Below are 21272 nucleotides of genomic sequence, written 5' to 3'. Positions count from 1 at the left end.
GGAGCGGCTGGGCCCGTGAGCCATGGCCGCTGAGCCTGCGCGTCCGGAGCCTGTGCTCCGCAACGGGAGAGGCCACAACAGTGTGAGGCCCGCGTACCACAAAAAAAAAAAAAAAAAAAAAAAAAAGATGGAGGTAGGAAACCAGCTATACAGGCACTTGGAGGCAGCTTTGGAGGTCCTAGGAACCCCAAGCCTCCCACTAGACCTTTGAAAAAAACTAGTTGAGATCAAGATTGCTCAATTACGTAATGGAAGATTTAAGACTAGAACTGAATATATTTGACTCATCATCAGAGAGTGCCTTCTTATGCAACCTTTATTTGACTGAGGATCAGGGAATATCTGGGAATATGACTACATCAATAAAGATAAAGCCTTTACAAGTTGGTAAACTTGGTTTTTGTAAGGCATATCACATTTTCTCATTAACTCAAGTAATCTATTTTTAGACATGTTTCCAGAGAAAACATTTTTTTTCCACAAGTAAGATCTGCCAGTTTGAGCCACATTATCCCAATTACAGTCTAGCAATCTCTCAGACAATATGAGTGCACTAGTACAGCAGATAAGAGAATTCATGGAGCTCCTTTCCATCCCACCTGCATCTCAAGGGTTTCACTGTGCTTCCCTCTACTGCAATGTAGAGGATGCACCTTGTACAGGCTGTTCTGTCATTAGCCTTTCACTATAGGCCTTCAAACCACATCAAAAATATATAAAAATTCTCATCCTTGCTGAGTGAAAGAAGTTCTGGCCATCCCTGAAAGTTGACTGTCACCTGCTACATGGGGGTTATTGCTCTTAGCTTCATTCTAAGACCCATCACAGATAATCAAATAACAAGAATTTTAGAAGAACAAACTTTCCTGCCATGATCTAGGATCATGTTCCTAATGTTTAATGGACAAAATACTGATAAGATATAGAAATCAATTTATTGATTCTCTAATCCTCAAACTTTAAAAGTTTATTGGTTCATGAGTTCAGTGGGAATTATAGGATAGTGCTACAAAATGTATTGTTTCAGATCTTTAAACCATAGGTTTTCAGATTAGAGTTTTCCTGTATTTATTTTACAGACAAATTTGATTCGATTTCTTACACAAAATATTGAAGCCTCTATACTGGAATTCAGCAAATACTATGAATAAAAACTCAAACCAATTGCCAAGTTTCACAATAAGTTAGTGAGTCTAAAGTTTTTTAACCGAAGGGGCAAAGGATAGACATTAATTACATGTACACCCTGTGAGAGGCACTGCACTAGATGTTTACATCTTACCTCACTTACTGATTTTAATCTGCTTACATTATACATTATTTCTCTTTTACTTACCTTAGTTCACAGTCTGTATTGCACCTTTCAGTCACCAACAATGGAAGTGGTAAGTGGTCACATCTTTGATCAGACGCTACCATATGATCACTCTTACGTACACAGGTAATTTTTCTTCTATGAAGACCTTGGCCAAAGCCAAATGAAAATTTAAAATTAAAGGAAAATTCACATAAGGAGATGTTGCATAATCATTTACTTCTGCTAATGGCCTGAAAGATTAAGCTAAGAAAGCAAAAAAAAAAAAAAATTCCAACATAGCATACAAATAGGCTAGCATATTGATCTAGTCAGGAATGACTTTCTGCAATAAGCAAGCTGAATCCTGAAACACTGAGGAGTTTGCTTAGTAGACAGACATAAGGGAAGGTGGGACAGGTGTGGAGTAGAAAGAAATTTATTATAGCTGTATTGAAGGGTCGCTAACAGAGAACTGAGTGGCCAGGGTCAGTGCTGACGATACAGGATACACAATACATGATACACAACACCCCCCCTCCCCCCACCCCCGTTCCCCATTATTTGCTTCCCTTTTCCCTGTAACAAAATTACACATCTCCACTTGCTACAGTGTTACTATAACTTCCTATAGGAGGAGCAGACTTCCCTGTCCATTGACATCAGGCTTATGCCAACCACCTGTAAGGGGATGTGACCTATTCCAGTTCCAAGCAGAAGCTCTAAAGGCCACTGTATGCTTCTGCCAACTCTCTTTCCCTTTTCCCTCCATCTCTAAAACAGCCTTTCCCAGATAGGGCTGATCTTTCAGCCTGGAATCATGAATGAAAAAGGCAGCACAGACAGACTTTAGTTAATAATAATGGATCAATTGTAATAAATGTGCCACACAAATGCAAGATGATAATAATAGGGGAACTGGGGAGAGAGGGTATGGAAGAAGGGGGAATATGAAAATTTTCTGTACTTTCTATTAACTTTTCTATAAACCTAAAACTGCTTTAAAAAAATAAAGTCTATTAATTTTTTTGAAAAATGACATGGATGCAGATACCAAGCTGGAGAAGAGTCAGAGCCAATTAGCAGCCAACACATAGTATGAGCGAGAAATAAACCTTTGTTGTTCTAAGTCATTGAGATTTGGCAGTTGTTTGTATGGGGCATAACCACAGCAAAAGCAAACTAAGAGAAGCCACAGGGGCCAGAGTAGGCTGAACTTTGCACTTTCTGCAATGAGGAGACAGGAATAAGTTTAAGCCATCAGTGCCATGATCAAATTACTGTTTTATCCAAGTTCAACTGTATACTTTCGGATAGTTAAACATGAACATGCATGTTTATCTCTGCTCCTTCCTAAATACCATCTGAGATAACTATAAAGAATTTTGAAAAGGCAAAAACCTGAAGGAACAAAAAGAATAAAGAAGGAAACACAGTAGGCAAGAAAAGGAAATTCTGAATATGAAAAGAAGATGGAAATAACTATTTTAATAGAGCCAAGGAAGCTGAAATCTAAGGCTGTGGAGGAAGAAAGTAAGAAACAAACCATTCATGCCACAGAATCCAAGCAAAGTCCAGGAATCAAAAACACCAGGTTCCTCTAAAGAGGTGAATGTGTGAGGGGTAGGCCTGAAAAAATGGAGAAGTGACTGAATACTATTTATGAAGATCGGTCAGACTCCTACCTTCTCATTGAGAGCAGCACTGTCCAATAAAAACATAATGTGAACCACATGTAATTTTACACTGTCTTGTAGTGACATTAAGAAATAAAAAGTTAGAAATATCCAAAATATCCAAATATCCAAATAGGATCATTTCCACCTGATAGCAATATAAACATTATTGATGATGTATTTTACATTCTTTTTCATACTAAGTCTATAGAATTCATTGTGCATTTCATACTTATACCACATTTCAATGGGCTAGCCACATGTGGCTAGTGGCTACCATATTGGACAGCAAAGCTCTAGAGAAGGTGAACTTGAGGGCACAGACACAGCAGCTGAGGGAAGTTAGGGAGTTGTACTAAAAAGGGAAGTTGTACTAAAAATAGAGGTACTCAGTAAAAGTCCCATACTGAATGATGAGACCCAGGCCCACTGGGCTCTCCCTCCATTTCCCTCTGGCTCCAAGCCAATTTTTATGGTTTCTCCCATCCCCTAACTGACCATAAGAAGATGGGAGAATTCGTCTCTTGGAAAACTCTTCAGCCCAAGAAAAAAGGTCAAATGACAATGACATTTGGGGCTTCTCCCCCAGCGACACAAGAAAGGGCTACTTAGAGATCCAATTACTCTATAATGAGGGTTGACTTATCTAACCCACGCAGGACTTTCAGTTAGCATTTTAGTCTTAAATATGAACAAACAGCAAAGGATCAGCAGACACTTTAGGAAAGTCACTCACACAAAAGAGACCAAAAGAAGCAGAAGCAAAATAGAACTAAGATGAAATAGACATGTCAGGGAGAAGAAGAAACTTACAAGACTAAGATTAATACTCTCAAGGACATGGGTATTGCATCCATGAAACAAAAGCAAGCTGTTGAGAAGAAACATTAAGAAAACAATGTACATTTGGAGAGGAAATTAGGAGATAAGAGATCAGTCCAGGAGGTTGGATATCCAGACAATACAAATTTTACAAAGATAGAAGAGAAAATTTAACGTGAAGAAATTATCAAAGAAATCATGCACAAAACTTCTCAAGTCAAAGAATCTATGTTTCTCAATTGGAATGCATCCTAATTACCTAGGAAAATAGACGGGTAAAAAAGCCACACCGACGCACATTGTCCTGATATTCTACACCACCAGAATTAAGGTGGGGAGAAACAAAACTTCCACACGAGGAGGTGTCATATCCAAGCACAGGAAATCAGAAAATGAGCCAGAAAACAAGATTTTCAACATTCTAATGGAAAATAGTCTAGTTTAGAATTTTGTATGAGCCAAGCTATCAATCCAATGCGCGAATAGAATAATGCTATTTTCAGAGAGAAGAAAAATTCAAAAACCTGCCTCTCTTTCTCAGGAAAGTACTGACAGATATGTTCCCCACAATGGAGGAAATAAAAAGAGGAATTCATAGGATTTAGAACACAGGGAATCAAATACATAAAAAAGGGAAAGTGCACGATGACAGCCGTGTAACAGGCCTGAAAAGCAACACGGCCAAGTTAGAGCAGGAGAGAAGAGGGCCACAGGAGTAACAGATGAGGAAAAATAAAGGAAAATTGAAACTGATACATCGAATAATGTGCTTCAAAATATTAAGACAAAATTTATAGCACTCACAAAAAGTTGGGGGACTGATTATTTTCAGTACACAGGGAAACAAGTAAACAAAACTGAAGAAACTTCACTTTAAAGAAACCCAAAAGTTACACACACACATCAAAGGAACTATAATCATAGTATACATTGTGGCAATTGAATTAATAGCTCCTTTTCTCCTGCACACAAGGGAGCTCTCCTGGTTCAGACTTCCAAACTATCTCAAAATGCCTCGTCCCACCTTTCATTTGGATCTTGTTATTTTTTATTTGTTGTGTTCCCCACATTTTAGAATGTTCTTTCACTCAACTGTTACTTAGATTTCTTCTAGCTCCCCATATCCACTGCCACAGACCAGCTTACCCAGTTATGCTGGAATGCTTGTCCCAGCTCCCCAAACCAAAATTCTCTTCTATAAAGCATAACCCGGGTCTTTCGTCAAAATGAATTCCCCCATTTTCTGTGTTACCAAAGCTTTGTTCCTACTTATAGCATTGTCCCAGTCAGCCTGGCATCATCTACTTCAGTCTCCCTCCCCGGAGACACTGCTCAAACAGGAATGCCTGTTTCCACGCTATCATCCGGGCACCCCTGTCCCGACACCACAGGACGAAGTCTGTGCCTTTTTCTGAGTGGGATACCACAATTTCCTTGGCACCTTGAGGTCAGTTTGTTAAAATGTCCCGCATGTTCCCATCATCGGTGATCACTGCCTCTGGCCACCTACCTTCTCTCAGCTCTTTTCCATACTGTTCTGATCTGCCTCTCTTCTGACTCACTGCTCCCCTAATTGCCAAAACTTGTCTCTAGTCCCCATCGGAACTACCTTTCCATTCTACACAAACTTCCCTATATCTTTCCGTTTCACCTCCTCAGACTGCCCCCTCCATCTTTCCTGGGGTCTTCTCTGTGCATACCTGTAGCATTGCATTTACCATTTAAAAGTAAGATGACCTACGCATGCCTCTGTTTCATCCATATGACTTTAAAGCTTTAATGCAAAATCAGGGTCTTAATAATCCAAAACAAAGTAGCCCCTCAATAAACATTTACTGATTTGCACAAATGTAACATCACACAACTAGGTATTCGTAATTACAGATTGCCCAAAGACACCAGTCTCTTCATTTGCTTTCTCTACTACAAATCTCACTGTTTTTCCATCTCCCTCTGTATTCCTTTCAGTTACCCATCCATCAGTACAAACACATTTCCTTGTGGTCAGGGAAGGGAAATAAGAGAATGAGAGAGTGTTGACACCCCAACACTAAAAGAGGGAGATGGGTGGCTGGGAAAGTGTGTTGAGGGGAAAGGACAAGAGGGCGGGTATTTCACTGGGAAACAGAGTCTCAGTTAGAGAACCCTTCTGTGACGGCGAGAAAAAGAACAAGGACGTGATAGGGAAGAAGCAGTGATGGAGAACGTTGAAAAGGGTAGAGATAAGGGAGGCTGCTAAGTATAAGAACCAAAGAATAAGTGGGGAGAAAAGCAAGAAGAGAAAAAAGACAGAAAACCTCTGTATGTCTGTGTGGTGTGCATGCGTGGATTCCACAGGCAGCCAGACTCAAGAGCACCCCAAATTATACCAGCATGCAGAGCTGAACTTTTGTCTCTTTCATTTAATACCAGTGTACCTTGACACATTTTTGTACAGTCTTGCCATGGTCCATATGGGTCCCAAGTGAACAGATCGCTCTTCTCTTCCATGGGGATATTGAAGGAATAACGTACGTCAGGGTTGTACAGATTACCCACACATAAAACCTCAATAAAAATACAAAGGAGCACACCATTAATTCATAAAAGATATATTCTTAAAAGATATAATTTTTATGTTTAATAATAAATGCAGAGCACTTAAGTAAGCATCATACTTTACTAACATGATTAAAACTGTCTTATTAACAACTACTGAGAATTTACCTGCAAAAGAAGTTCTTCTTCCAGCCGATCAGTACTATTAATTCTTTCAATCGAGTTGTTTGAACCACTGTATTCAAAAATAGCTCCTTGTACATTGATTTCCTTTTTGGACATACTTACAACAAAATTCCCATTCAAAAGAAAATTCCCTTGAGTGTCCGATAATGCTGTAAAAGGATAGTGCTCATGAAACAGCAAAACCAGTCAATGGTACAGAAACATTTTTAACTTGTACAATTCACATCCTTTTTTTGAAATTAGAGAATATAAACATAAATTAATATGGAGGAAATAAACTTTATTTTACTGTAAAGTGGTATCTAAGCCATAAGCAGGGAAACTTCAGCACATCAGCCAAAGACATGAAAATAAATTCACCCTATAATTTTTCTTTCTGAGAAGGTCATCTTCCACAAGGCGTGCAGCTCTGGGAGGGACAAACAAGAAGTGGGAAAACAGAAAGAAGTCATGCACGAGCCTGCAGACAGATCAGCTAAATCAATCCTGGTCATCCATGGTGAGGAAAGAAAGGGCAGCCAGACTGCTGCAGCATTCCATTAATGCTTATCTTGGAAAAAATGTACAAAGCTTCAACACTCTAGGGTCAATGTTCTAAAAGGCTATGCCTCTCCACTTCTCTCCCTTAAACATCTGGATCTTCTGCATGGCAAGGCACTCATCACTGCTCACGCATATGTGAGTGACTGCTTTTCAGAATCCTCCTACCTCCCTCTCTGTTTTTACCCCTTCTTTTTTTTTTTTTCGGTACGCGGGCCTCTCACTGTTGTGGCCTCTCCCGTTGCGGAGCACAGGCTCCGGACGCACAGGCTCAGCGGCCATGGCTCACGGGCCCAGCCGCTCCGCGATATGTGGGATCTTCCCGGACCGGGGCACGAACCGGTGTGTGTCCCCTGCATCGGCAGGCAGATTCTCAACCACTGCGCCACCAGGGAAGCCCCTTACCCCTTCTTATTCTCTCTTTTTCCCCAATGACAGGTATTAATATCAGCCTATCAAATATGTATCCGTATGTCTATCTATATACTAATATTTACATATGTATATAATAGAGTATGTAACAATATGTATTCACGATTTGTTACTTTTTAAATGCAAAAAATACATGGTGTCCACAGTGATGTGGTAGTAAAAAGACCACAGAATTTGTTATTAGAGCAACTGGTTTAAATTCAAGTTGTTCCAATTAATTACTATGTGATCTTGGATAAACTACTTGCTTCCTAATTGCATAACAGGAATAATAAAAATTCTTACCTCACAGGCTTTTAATCGGAATCAAATTTGGCAAGTGTTTGTAAAAGTGTATAAACTGTAAAAAAGCACTGTGTTGTTTTTTTTTAACTTTCAAGAGGATGTACGACATTTTAAATTTTGCACTAATAAAAACTCCATATTAATAAAATACTTTTTTGCTGCTTTACTTCTCAGTGGAATAACTGTTTTGGAAAACATTTGTTTGGTCTTCCAGGGAACCCCACCCAAAGCATACAAATTACCTATGATTAAACTTACTAAATACTACACACCTCAAAGCAGCCATGAAGGGATTACTGCCAAAGACATTTGGTGTTTCTGTGTCTGTATGGACTATTGTGATTGTCTTTATACATTACACTGAATTCAATGAAGAACAAATAAAGTTCCACATCTATCCTATAAAATGAAATCATTATCAGAAGAGGATAGGCCTGTTTAAGGGACTACCAGTTACATTACAACTAAGGGAAATAAACAAAACTTTACTGAGAAAAATTGTATACGTTTCATTATTTTTAGTTACCAAAGCAAATTTCATAAATATAAATATTTTACAAGTCCTTTCTAATGACTTCACATGTTTATTTTGCTCACTCCAATTTAGATTTTGATATTTCCATTAGTAGTTCTTTTACAAAGTATAGTGATACTTTATTGGTGAACATTTCCAATTTTTAAACTTGGGCAGAACCAAATATCTATATTTGGATCCTAAGAGCGACATATTAAATTATCTACAATACGGTAGCATATATCTATGTAAATGCAAAAGAGAAAGAATTGCAACTAAATATAAAAAGTTAAAACATTTACATTTGATTTTCTTTGGGAAATTTTTTGCATTTTTTATAGAGGTGAAATTGACATAACATAGAATTAACCATTTTAAACTGAAGAATTTGATAGCACTTAGTACATTCACAATGTTGTATAACCACCGCCTCTACTTAGTTCTAAAACTTTTTCATCATCCCAAAAGGAAAACCTGCATCCATTCAGCAGTTGTTCTCTTTACAATTGACTCTATAATGCCAAATATAATTCTTGAGGTAAGTTGTTCATTATATATTCAGATCCCAAGTTAGAAGAGTTGATTACTTGGGCTAATATTTCACATTTCATTAATGTGAAGCAGGTACTTTCTCATTATCAGCTTTGCATCACCAGTTTGGTGAATTACGAATTAGTCAATATTAAGATATTTATCAGACACAAAGAAAAGGTTTGTAAAGCATTCTTTTCATCTCTGGGCCTAAGTGAAATTCTTTAAGCCTAAAAGCTAATTTCCAAAAATAAACAACAACTGAAATTTATACTCTAGAATTAGCTAAAGGACAATATACTATGACTATACTCATTAACATCTAAAATATGAAACCATAGTTCTCTTTCTGCCTTTCTGTAACATAAGAGCTTTGTAAAAGTTGTAAAGACATTTGCTACATGGTAAAGACATTTAAGAAAATTCTTTAAAACATTTAACCCCAAAGAGGTCTATAATTAATTTTAGACAAAGATAGAAGGATAGAGGATTTTATTCTAAATACACACACAACTCTAACTGAACATAACCTCTGGTTTTCTAAAACACCCTCATGGGAAAAAAAGTTTAATTTACTTTCCAGAATTTAGTTCAGGATTTTTAAAATAGGATATGGAGTTTAGCTCAAAAAGACATCATGCACAGGGAGTCAGATGACTTAAGCTCAGTGTGAAATGAAATTGCATGTTTGTTCAAGGGGCTCTTCTTGCCTTCCAAGAATTTACAGCACCCACAGACCTCCGTGAAATTACACACGAACCACATACTGGCTGCTGTTTAATTAAAAATGTTTACCCAGGTAATTGTCATCTTCTGGTTTTCCAGAATAGCTATGCTGAAGAATATCAATGTTTGTTGCTCCTGGGGGAATCTTTACAACGACATTATAACCTGCAATAGAAGTTTACACATGTTAACTTTCACAAAAAGCAGAACGGCCAGGAGGTTAGTACTGCTGAAAGAAAAATCTGTAGAGCATAGCAGACTTAATTTCATTTTATCTTTGAAAGATGATATCATGTTTATTCTTTTTGAATCACTGCCTTATATAAATTACTAAGGATTAAGAAAAAGTGGTTGTTGTCTAGAAATACACAGTCTGGGATTCTTAAAGTGCATTTCTTAATTTCTCTTACTTCTAAAATTCTGAATATAGAATAAGAATGAAACTAGTATTTTAGCTCCTGAACTATTTAGTACACATATTCATTTTAAAATTTGACCAATACTTTTACATCTTATACTTCCTAATGAGGAAAAAAATTCTAAACGCTATTCACAAGTCCAGGAGATGTAAAAATAGTTGGTCATTGCTATATGCGTACACAGACTCAGTGAACAGCAAAATAATGAAAGTTAAAGGGAAACATTTTTCTTAAGCTTTTAGGTTCTAGTGTAAGCAAGAATCCCTATAGCTACCCCACAAATTTTACATTATTTTATAAAGTCTACTAACAAATGATCAAGAGAAAAGTTAAAAGTTTACTCAAGAGAAATGAAAATATTTCTGTTTTATGAGACCAAATTCAACAACACTGGCACTTCTCAAAAGATGTGGAAACACTGTATCAAATATACATTAAACAAGAAGCAACGTTCTTCCTGCACTAAAACCACTCATGTCACAGTTTTCCAAATACTCTCAGGTTTTAAGTCAACAATTAATTTTGCTCTAGTGATATTATTCTAAGTTTTTCCTTTCCCTTTTTAGGATTTTCCTCTTTTATTTAATACATAAACAAATGGAGTTAAAATTTTTCGTATGTACTGACTTGATAAATATAGAATGAATTAAGAAAAGGAAGTTTTAAAAGAGCTTACGTTTGAAACCTTGATATGAGATTACCTTGCATGTTTTTAGAGCAGCCTTATTTATTTACATCTCTTTAAGATATCACATTTAAACATAAAGTGATAAATGGTCTGATGATTCTGTATACACTATATGCATATTGGGTGTAAGTTATAAGCCTACAAAAATAATTTTGACTCGTGATTTTTTCACTATAAAATATCCCTACCAGCTCCAGTATTTATGTCTTTGCTATTTTTTCAAGAAAGCATTCCTAGGCATTGCAAATGTGACAAAATGAAGGCTACCACCAGGGGGCAGTAATGTGACAAATGCTATTCAGACCCTGCACATGAGTTTAAGATCTTTTTCCGTTTGCAAACTGATTAAGTCATAGTACAATTTTGTCTAGGTTAAATATATGATCCTAATTTGATGCATGTGGTTTTACACAGAAAAAAAAAGTTTTTCAGTGAATACAGACCAGACTTTGATAAATGTGTGCCATTGGTTACAAAAGGGGATCAAATATTTATGGCTCCCGTGAAATAATGAATCATAATAACTAGAAAAATAATGTCAAATTATCTAGTAACTCATATTCACAAGCACGACCAGAGTACGAAATGTACTATACTTTTCATATAGATAAAAATATAAACTGTGTTTTAAATTATACTGCTTTAATTGAAGCAATTCTTACTAAAACAACTATGTTCAAAAATATGTGAATACAATTTAAAGCTGAACAATAAAGCTGTAATAAAAAATACATTTTTATTTTGCAAGGAAAGTTTAAAAAGGCTGCTTTTTATTACCATAAAAAGAAAAAATGTTTTCTCAGAAAATTTAATGGAGAATGTCTGACATATTGTATTCTCATAACAATTTTGAAGAAAAATGAAACCGTGGCCAAACATCAATTATATATGTAATCCAGATACTTCCCGAAAAATCAAATGTAACACTAATTCCAGATTAGCATTGAAGTTAATGGTTTCATCCTTCGCCTTCAATCAGTTTCAATACATCATCAATATGAAACACAATAGATAGGCCAGGTCACGCACGAAAAAATGTGGTTCAAATGATTAAAAATAATTGAAAGCGAATTTCCCGGAAAAATTATAAATAAATACAATACAAATTACAGGATGAGCAGTAAAAACATTTCTTTAACTGGGGGACTATTCATACACCATTGTCAAGCTGCACCGCATTTACTCTAATAAATGCACCTAACAAATTTTTAAGGATCAGATTTGTCTTAAAGCAGGTAAATTCATTAATTCAATGATACATCTGGTATAAGATTTAATTAATCATTATGAACTAAGGTACAGAATAGACAAAACAATAACAAGTCATTACTATTATTCCTTCATTATATACTCCATTATTATACCCAAAGAGAAAATTAGAAAGAATTGCACAGCTCACCATAATGGGCACTGTTGAAGGCGCCTGCCATTGTCCTGCATGAGGAGTTATCCCCGCCACACACTCCACATCTGTCTCTCCTGGCCTTGGAGTTTAATACGTGATCACAGCCAGCTTGCTTCAAAATACAATAATTACAGTGAACATCATAAAAAGGACTAATAAAAAGCATGGTGCTTTATAAACAAAGTTCTTTTCGAAAATATTCTTTCAATTAATAGGAGATTCAATACAACAGGGTTTTTCAGAATACTGAGCTTGTTTGTACAGCAGTATTTTCACACATCTGTTCACATGGTTGAAAAAGCAGTGTGTTTTAAAGGGTCATCCACATACTTCCTGCATCAAAATCACATGGCGTGGGATTTAAAAAGACAGATTCTCAGATTTTCTGAATTAAAATCCTTGGAGGTAAAAACCTAGGAATCCAGACTGTAACAAACACTGACAGTGATTCCCACATCCGTCATTTGAAAATCACTCTTTAAAGACACGTAATTCAAAAGGGACAAAAAGTAACACATTACAATAACTCCAAAAAGATGTCTTTCAGGATTCACTTTTATCACTCATGACCTTAGAACTCTGGGAATTAAATGAGCACGTTTGAAAGAAACAATTTACTTCTTTAAAATTAATACCTTGCATAATAAACAGTGATTATGAAAAAGAATGAATAAATAAATAAAGGTGAAAGTATACATGGTTTGTTCTAGGGCTTTGAAAGAACAAGTGCAGCTCTTCTCCACACAGATGGTGTCCTCTGCATACACTGCAGTAACGTTTAGTTCTTTGGACTATTCCTTTAAATTTAGTGATCAGGAAAGTAAGAAAAATGCATAAGGCTCATGACTTTTTATTCACAAGGCAAATATTTCCAAAATGAAAATTTCATCCAGATATTTTCTGAAAGTAACATGCACCTTTATGTTCAGATACTTGTCATATTTTTTCATGGTATCTGACTTTCTGCTGTTAATTTAAATAAAACAAGTTTTTCAGGCCACCAAGTACCCTTTTTCTAGTATTTCATCTATTCCCAAAGTATAATTTAAGTTTCTCTGAGCATCTCATTAGCCCTTTGGGTGCAAGGCCTTTCTCACCTAGGTAACTGGTAATAGATGTTAGGTTATAGGGAGAAGGAATTGGTCCTATTAAGTTCCACTTAATGAAAGGAATGAGTTCACAAGATGACATTTGTATTCTTTAGACAGCATTCACTAACCTAGTTCTCAAACTCACCATCCATTTTTAAGATCACCATCTGCAATTTGCATGCTTTAATTCAGGGGCTCATCTGCTCTCACCTAGAATCCTGCTAAATGGCCTACCTAACTCCAATTTCCTAACAACCCAATACATTCTGAAGATTCTGACATGCAAATCGAATCACATCTCTTGCTTAACTCTAAATCCTTGTATTACCAAGGACTTCAGGAAAAAATTTCATATAACAACCATCAGCTGGTAGCTACCTCCAACCCTGGCCCCTTACTTCTTCACCTTTCTAAACCTACTTATCCTGATAATTAGCTCCAGACTCACACCCTCCAAGAGCATTCCCCAAATCCTTTACCCACTTCCCCACAGAACAAGACACTCCTCCTACATCGTCCCCATGCCACCTTGCAGATGAGCCCATAGCACTGCATTCTAATTGTGTGTGTGCCTATCTCCCCCACAAATCTGTGTCCACATTGGCGGTAGGTGCTCTGTTCCATTCTTTCATCTTGGTGACTAGAATGGTATGTGACATCTAGCAGGTATTCGGTAAAAGTTTGCTGAATGTACGTAAGAAGTAAGAGAATGGAGGGAGGGAAGGGAGGATATCACTGCTTCTAACACTGAGGGAAAAAATGTCACCACAGAAGGGTCACGTTCGAAGTAGCAAAAGGACTTTACAACCCTTGGGTCCTAATACGTTCTATCTTTTTAGGAAGCTGACCTCATCTTTCATCTTGATTTTAAGTGCCATAGGCAAAACAAAATCAGCAAACTCATCTTACTGCTTCATGAGTCACTCCTAATGATGGAGAATGGCCTAGCAATAGGCAGCCCAGTAGCAACCAAGGATGCTGCACTGAATTTGCAAGCACGTATCTGAAGTCATAGAAGTAATATTTGGTTAGAGTTATAGAAGGAAAATAGTACTCTGAAAGTCATTTTAAATGTAGTAAGTTTACTTACCCGACACAGACCTTGAACACAGATGTCATTTGTTTCAGTTCCACAAGGAGTACCATCGGCAACCCTGTCCTTCAACTGGTAGAAGTTAGTGGTTCCAGCCACCCGACAATATAGTTTACAACGATCTTTCATGGCAACTGTAAGAAAAAGTCAAATTTTGGGTGTACGAAAACACAGCTATGTGTTCCTATGTCTCAAAAATTTTCACATTAAAAAAAATTTCTAGGACTTCCCTGGTGGCACAGTGGTTAAGGATCCGCTTGCCAATGCAGGGGACGCGGGTTCGAGCCCTGGTCCGGGAAGATCCCACATGCTGCGGAGGAACTAAGCCCGTGTGCCACAACTACTGAGCCTGCGCTCTAGAGCCCAGGGGGCCGCAACTACGGAGCCCACGTGCCACGACTACTGAAGCCCGCACGCCTAGAGCCTGTGCTCCACAACAAGAGAAGCCAGTGCAATGACAAGCCCGTGCACCGCAACGAAGAGTAGCCCCTGCTCACCACAACCAGAGACAGCCCGCACGCAGCAATGAAGAACCAGCGCAGCCAAAAATAAATAAATAAAATAAATAAATTTATTTTTAAAAAAATTCTAATTACTTACTCCCACTATACTTTGGAAGCCACCTCACATTAGGAGACAGACCATGGATGTTGAAATGTTTACCATCAAAATCAGAGCACTGCTTCTCACGAAAGTCCTGCTTGCCTTTTGGACATGAATCAGTGTTACATGATCGAAATTTCATCCTGCGGCCCACACAGTACTTTCCTCCGTTTCTTGGCCTAGTCAAATTCATTACATTGTAAAGCACATCAGTACAAGATTATTTCTTCCATTTACTTCTAAAACTCTTCCATTCCTTTCCAGGATCTGGAAAACCACTGATGTCCCACTAACACTTTTCGTTTTAAACAGAAGTATGTAACATGGTTGTGAAGCAATTCTGTGGTTAATGAACTGTAGAAAATACATTTTAACATGAACACTGTGGCCTGGAGGGCAGAAATGATGTCTACTCACGAGTAGATTAACTAACAAGGAGCTAACTAATGATGGGGATTTGTTTTAAAACCTCAAAAATGGGTTTCTTCATTTTGGAGGTGGGGGGACACATAGAGTGAGCCAAAGATCATCAGAAAGGAAGATGATAACATGTTAAATTTTAAAAGAAGTATATATGCCTCTTTGTCTTGTATATCCTACTTATCACTCAGTTCAAAGAGCTTCATGGTATCAATCTATAGCCATCTATCTCTATATCAACTTATGCTGGAACATAAAAACTCTTTTGTCAGTGTTTTTCTTTTAATATGAAGACTTTCAGCATAATTTAGCTTTTCAAAAATTCAAATAAACTAAGTCAGATTTTATTCAAAGTATGTCACATTTCTGCATTAAAAAGTCTTCATATATATAACATATAACAACAGAAACATTATTTTTAAATTTTTATGGAATCCTTAAGTTCTTTTAAATAGTTTGGTGAGCAGGACCTATGTGCTTCAGTTCTTATTCAAACTAAAGACACTGAAGCATCTATAACATGAAATGATATGACAGATTATACCAAACAGTAAAAATACAGTAACAAAACTACATATTTTATCCAGGAAAGCCAAAACATAGTCGAAAGGGGCCAGGATCTTTCAACAGAAGCACAGTAAAAGTAAAAATGCCATTATATTACCATCATTATTGACAACTATTTCTCAAATTTACACCAAATCAAAAAAGAAAGAAAATGGCTTGGTCTTGATTCAAATTCTCAAGACTATTTTAATTTACTTTTTTGTTTAAGGTCTGAATCTACCAAGATATAAAGTAACATGGCTTAAAGTACTCCAGAAGTTTTCTGAATCTCAGAAACTTACAGACTGACCTCCAGTTTTAGAAGTGAATGAAATTGATGTTTACTTTCTGGTGCCTTGAGATAATCTTAATTTACAGTGACATAAAAAAGACATACTCGGGCCGATTACAGAGCCTGGTTGTGCTTTTGATTCCACCTCCACATGTTCTTGAACAAGAACTGTAAGGTCCCCATGGTCCCCAATCGCCATCTACAGGACGTGTGTCCATTTCTTTGTTTACACATAGCCCATGGTGGCAATGCTATAAAAATAAAACAAAAAGAAATGATTCATGCATTATCTAATTAGGACATCGTAGTAATAATAACAATAGCACAAAGATCAGTAGAAAAAAAGGTATACAATTTTAAGCAAAATGTTATCAATTCAGAAATGAGATTACAGGTGACACCACTTTGTGAATATTTCCTGAGTATCTACTGAGTAACTGTAAAAAGATCGACAGAATGCAAAAATGAATAGGAAATTTACCTTGCCTATGAGATCTAGAGTCTCATTGGAGAGGGAAGACCTACACATATGGGGAAAACTTAAATAGTATAATGAAAAATATTTTTGAAAAAGAAGCAAACAAATATTTGTTAATATGGTATTTGTCCATGCTTCTATTTTTTTATGCAAAGATATCTATCACTCTCCCATGCCTTAAGCTAACTTTCTGCTCTATCTCATTCAAAGTCTCAAAGACCACTTCATTCCTTGCTTTCATCAAGAAAGTGGAAATGTACAAAAGAATCTGCCCAAAATCTCCCACCATCCCTTCTACCCACCCAAAAGGCATCTGTACCCAGTACTCAACCTTCCTGCCAATTAGTATACTTGAAAAATCCAAAGTCAATCCCTCCACTGTGCACCTCATCTCATCTCTTCTCGCTACTCCAAACACCACTCCAGCAATTCTCCCATCTCTCCTACATCATCACTGCTCCAGTCACTACTACATGAAAGCTAAACAAAACATGGTCCATGCACGGATGCCAGTCTTTGAACTAGTCACTGTCAGTAGGGAGAAGAAGTATACAGAAGTTAAGAGTAAGCATTCAGAAACTTTCAGAAGATTTTGACAGAGTAATTTTGTTTATTAACGTTAATAATTTTAAAATTAGCTTATATTTGTTCTATTTTTAACTGTGGTAAAATACACATAACAAAATTTACTCTCAACCATTTTCAAGTGTACAGTTCAGTGGGATAAAGAACATTCACATTGTTGTGCAACCATAGCCATCTATAAAGAGAACTCTTCTCCAAACTGAAACTCTGGACCCATTAAACAGTAGCTCCCATCCTCCCCTCCTCCCAGTCCCTGGCAACCACCATTCTACTCTGTTTCTATGAATGTGACTGCTCTGTATATCTCATATAATTGAAATCACACAGTATTTGTCTTTCTAGGATGGGCTTATTTCACTTAGCATAATGTCCTCAAGGTTAATCCATGTTGTAGCATGTGTCAGAACTTCCTTCCTTTGAAGACTGAATAATACTGCATTGTAGGTATATATCACATTTTCGTTATCCATTCATCCGCTGATGGACACTTGTGTTGCTCCCATCTCTTGGCTATTCTGAATAATGCAACTCTGAATACGGGTGTGTGAATATCTCTCAGAGACCGTGTTTTCAATTCTTTTGGATATATACCCAGAAGTGTTTGTGTTGAGTCATCTATTTCTATTTTTAATCTTTTTGAAGAACCACCATTTTGTTTTCCACAGAAAAAACTGGCTTACACTTTGAATGTCTTTTTTCACTCATTTTTATCATTTTGTGCAAGAGTATGTTTATAAATGACCAGAACTGTTTAAAAGAGAAGACTGGTCCTTTATGAGAGATAGTTTGAGAAGCACTCCACTCATGCTCTTTAACTTCCAAACATACTCTTGTTTCTCCCACTTTAACAACAACAACAAAGAACTTTTCTTAGATCTCATTTTCTTCACCAGTTATTGACCTGTTTTTCCTTGAAAGAGTTGTCTACGTTTATTGTCTAACTCTCTCTGTCTATCATCATTCCACTATCCATGAACCTGCTCATGTGTACATCACCAATGGCCTCCAGGACACCATGACAAATGGCCAGTTCTCAGTGATTTATGTGACACAGTATGTGACACAGCTGATCATTCTTCTTCTTTGATACATTTTTTCTTCTCTTGGTTTCCAGGGCTTGGCACACTCTTGGTTTTCTTTTCTCTTTAATGATTTCTCTTTTGCCAGTTTCTTTTGCTATTTCTTCTTCTTTTTGACCTCTTAATGTCCTCGGGCTCAGATTGTAGTCCTTTATTCTTCTTTATCGACAGTCATTCTCAGTCCAGATCTCTCTCCTGAACTCCAGACTCTATAGACAGCTGCTTCCTCATCTTCATTTGAATGTCTAATAGCCACTTCAACTATAGCGCACCAACACTGAACTCTTGCCTTGGCCCCTCAAAATCTGAGTTGACTCAGTTGATCAGCTAAAAACCTAGTCATCTTATCTCTTCTTCCTCTAACATTCCATATCTAACACATTAGCAAATGCTCTAGTTCCTTCAAAACCATACACAAAGTTGACCTTTAACCATCACCTGGTTTGAGCCACCAGCATCTCTCATCTCCATTATTTTAACAGCTCCCTGAGTACTTCTCCTCCTTTTCTACTCTTGGCCCTTACAGTTTAGCCTCAACAACTGTCAGAATGGTCATGATCCTTTTTTAACTTAGTTTAAAAATTAAGTCAAATTAGGTGACTCCTCTACTCAAATCCTTCAATTATCTCACTTTGAGTAATACAACATTCTCACAATGGCCTTCAAGTTCTTCCAGTAACTTCCCATACATCTCTCTCTCTCTCTTCACTCCACTCCAGGCAAAATGTCTTCCTTGCTCTTCCTTGAATACTCCAGCAGTACTCCAGACTTAGGAGTTTGGCCATTCCCTTTTCCTGGAGCTCACTCCCTTGGGATGTCCTCAAAGCTAACTCCCTCACTTCCTTTAAAACAGCTCATTAGGCAACTTCCCATAAGATCGACCTTGACCACCATAGTTTAAAATGCAATTTGCCCTCTCCTACCACACAACTTCAGTCTTTTTTCTGCTCTATTTCTCTCATTCATGGTACTATTATATTGTTCGTAATACTCCAGTCTTCACTAGAATACAAGCTCCAGGGGGGACAAGGATCTTTTCTCTTTTGTTCATTGATTTATGCTGAGTGCCTAGAATAGTATCTGACATGTAGTAGGTCCTTGATACATTTTTGTTGAATGAATTAATCCTATAACCAAGACTATTAGCAGAAAAAAATGCTTTGTGCCCTCCATTGGAACAAATCATTCAATATGAGAAAGCCATTATAGAAGTGAACAAAAACAAACTCTCAGAATAGAATATACTATGTGCATATAAATTTTGTGGGCATCTTCCAGAAACATTTAAAGATTCCTTGCATGTTCCTTATTTATTTATGTATTTCTGAGAGATCAAAGCATGAAAAAGAATGTTATACTATTCACCATGTAGTAAAATTAACTTATCATCAGATGGGTTCAGCATGTCTTCATGCAAATAGATTTACTACCAAAAGCATTTAACAGACATCTCACACGTAAGACAGTCACAAGATAAAGGAACTAGAGGAGAGTGTTAAGGCCAAATTATAGGATATTTGTTTAAATTTTCATTTAATAACAGGTCCATTTAATACTGAAAATGGCTAATACATAGGGGCTCACTGTTTTTAATTGATTATTTTAAAAAGGGAATTTATACCTATCATGATCCACATTTTATCCCAAATGCCACCTCTACCTTTAATCTACATGGGCCTTACAGTAGGTTTCAGTATCTCATCATATTTACCTGAATTCCAGCAAACCCATGCCCTCCATACCATATCACCGGGGGAATATTTAAGTGGCTAATAAGCAAATGAAAAGATGCTCAAAATTGATAATAATCAGGATAAGGCAAGTTAAAATCACAATGAAATTCTATTTTGCACCCATCTAGAATGGCTAAAATTTTGTTAAGGCTAACACTATCAAAATTGGCAAGGAATGCAAAGCCACTCAAACTTTCATATTTACATTGCTTGGTAAGTCTAAAATGGTTCACATATTTTGGAAAATTATTTGGTACTTTCTTATGAAGTTAAACACACACCTACCCTATGACCCAGAAATTCTACTCTAGGTATTTACTCAAGAGAAATGCCAACATATGTCCACAAGAAGACTTATACAAGGATGCTCACAGCAGCTTTATTCATAAAAGCCAAAAACTGGTAATGACCCAAATATCCATCAACAGGAAAATGGTAAACAAATTATGGCCCAGCTGAATTACACTGCAACATAAAGGAATGAAGTACTGATGCACACAACAATTTGAATGAAACTCCAAAACATTATGTTGAGAAAAAGCAGCTTGATCCACTCGCTCTTTGCCAAGACAGACTATACTGTATAGTTTCATTTACTTAAAATCAAGAACACACAGGAGATGGGGCAAAGATGGTAGATGCTGAGCTCACCTCCTCCCATGGGCACACAAAAATTGCAACTATTTACAGAGCAACTATCAATGAGAATGACCTGAAGACTAGCAGAAAAGATCTATAACTACAGATGTGAGGAAGGAACCACAACAAGATGGGTAGGAGAGAACACAGTATAGTTAAGACCCACACCCCTGGGTAGGTAACCCACATTCGAGAGGATAATTACAATTGCGGGGGTTCTCCCCAAGGACCCAGAGGTCCAAAACCCACATCAGGCTCCCGGACTGGGAGTCCTGCACTGGGCAGACGAGCCCCACAATGTCTGGCTTTGAAGGCCAGCAAGGCTTACTTGCAGGAGAGCCAGAGGGCTGTAGGAAACAGAGACTCCACTCTTAAAAAGGCACACAAAAAATCTCATATGCTCCAAGACCCAGGGAAGAAGCAGGAATTTGAAAGAAGCCTGGGTCAGACCCACTTGCTGATCTTGAAGAGACTCCCAGAGAGGGAGAAAGCAACTGGGACTCACCCTGGAAACACAGACTCTGGCAGAAGACATTTTAGGGAGCTCATCCTACCACAAGGACACTGATACTGGCAAGCACCATTTTTAATCCTCCTGCTAGCTTATCAGCATCAGGATCTGGCCCCACTCACCAGCCTGCTGGCACCAGTCCTGGA

General features: G+C 37.3%; 1 protein-coding gene across 8 annotated transcripts in view; it reads right to left on the bottom strand.

Annotated features, from left to right (window-relative positions):
• ADAMTS20 (ADAM metallopeptidase with thrombospondin type 1 motif 20) overlaps window positions 1–21272 on the bottom strand; it is a 198200-nt gene that overhangs the window by 79678 nt on the left and 97250 nt on the right. For 7 of the 8 annotated variants that reach the window (XM_007106837.4, XM_028491432.2, XM_055085676.1 and 4 more), the window contains 8 exons: window positions 16207–16352; window positions 14841–15022; window positions 14238–14374; window positions 12051–12168; window positions 9614–9709; window positions 6499–6665; window positions 6210–6339; window positions 1337–1463 (listed from right to left, as the gene is read on the bottom strand). In XM_007106837.4, coding sequence (XP_007106899.2) covers window positions 1337–1463; window positions 6210–6339; window positions 6499–6665; window positions 9614–9709; window positions 12051–12168; window positions 14238–14374; window positions 14841–15022; window positions 16207–16352 — 1103 coding nt within the window. The remainder of the gene's footprint in view (window positions 1–1336; window positions 1464–6209; window positions 6340–6498; window positions 6666–9613; window positions 9710–12050; window positions 12169–14237; window positions 14375–14840; window positions 15023–16206; window positions 16353–21272) is intronic. The other variant, XM_028491437.2, reaches the window with a different exon arrangement.

This window comes from Physeter macrocephalus, chromosome 6 (genome assembly GCF_002837175.3).
Source record: "Physeter macrocephalus isolate SW-GA chromosome 6, ASM283717v5, whole genome shotgun sequence".
NCBI classification, from domain to species: domain Eukaryota; kingdom Metazoa; phylum Chordata; class Mammalia; order Artiodactyla; family Physeteridae; genus Physeter; species Physeter macrocephalus.
The sequence above is the reverse complement of the archived record's forward strand: the minus strand, read 5'-3'. Positions and strand labels throughout refer to the sequence as shown.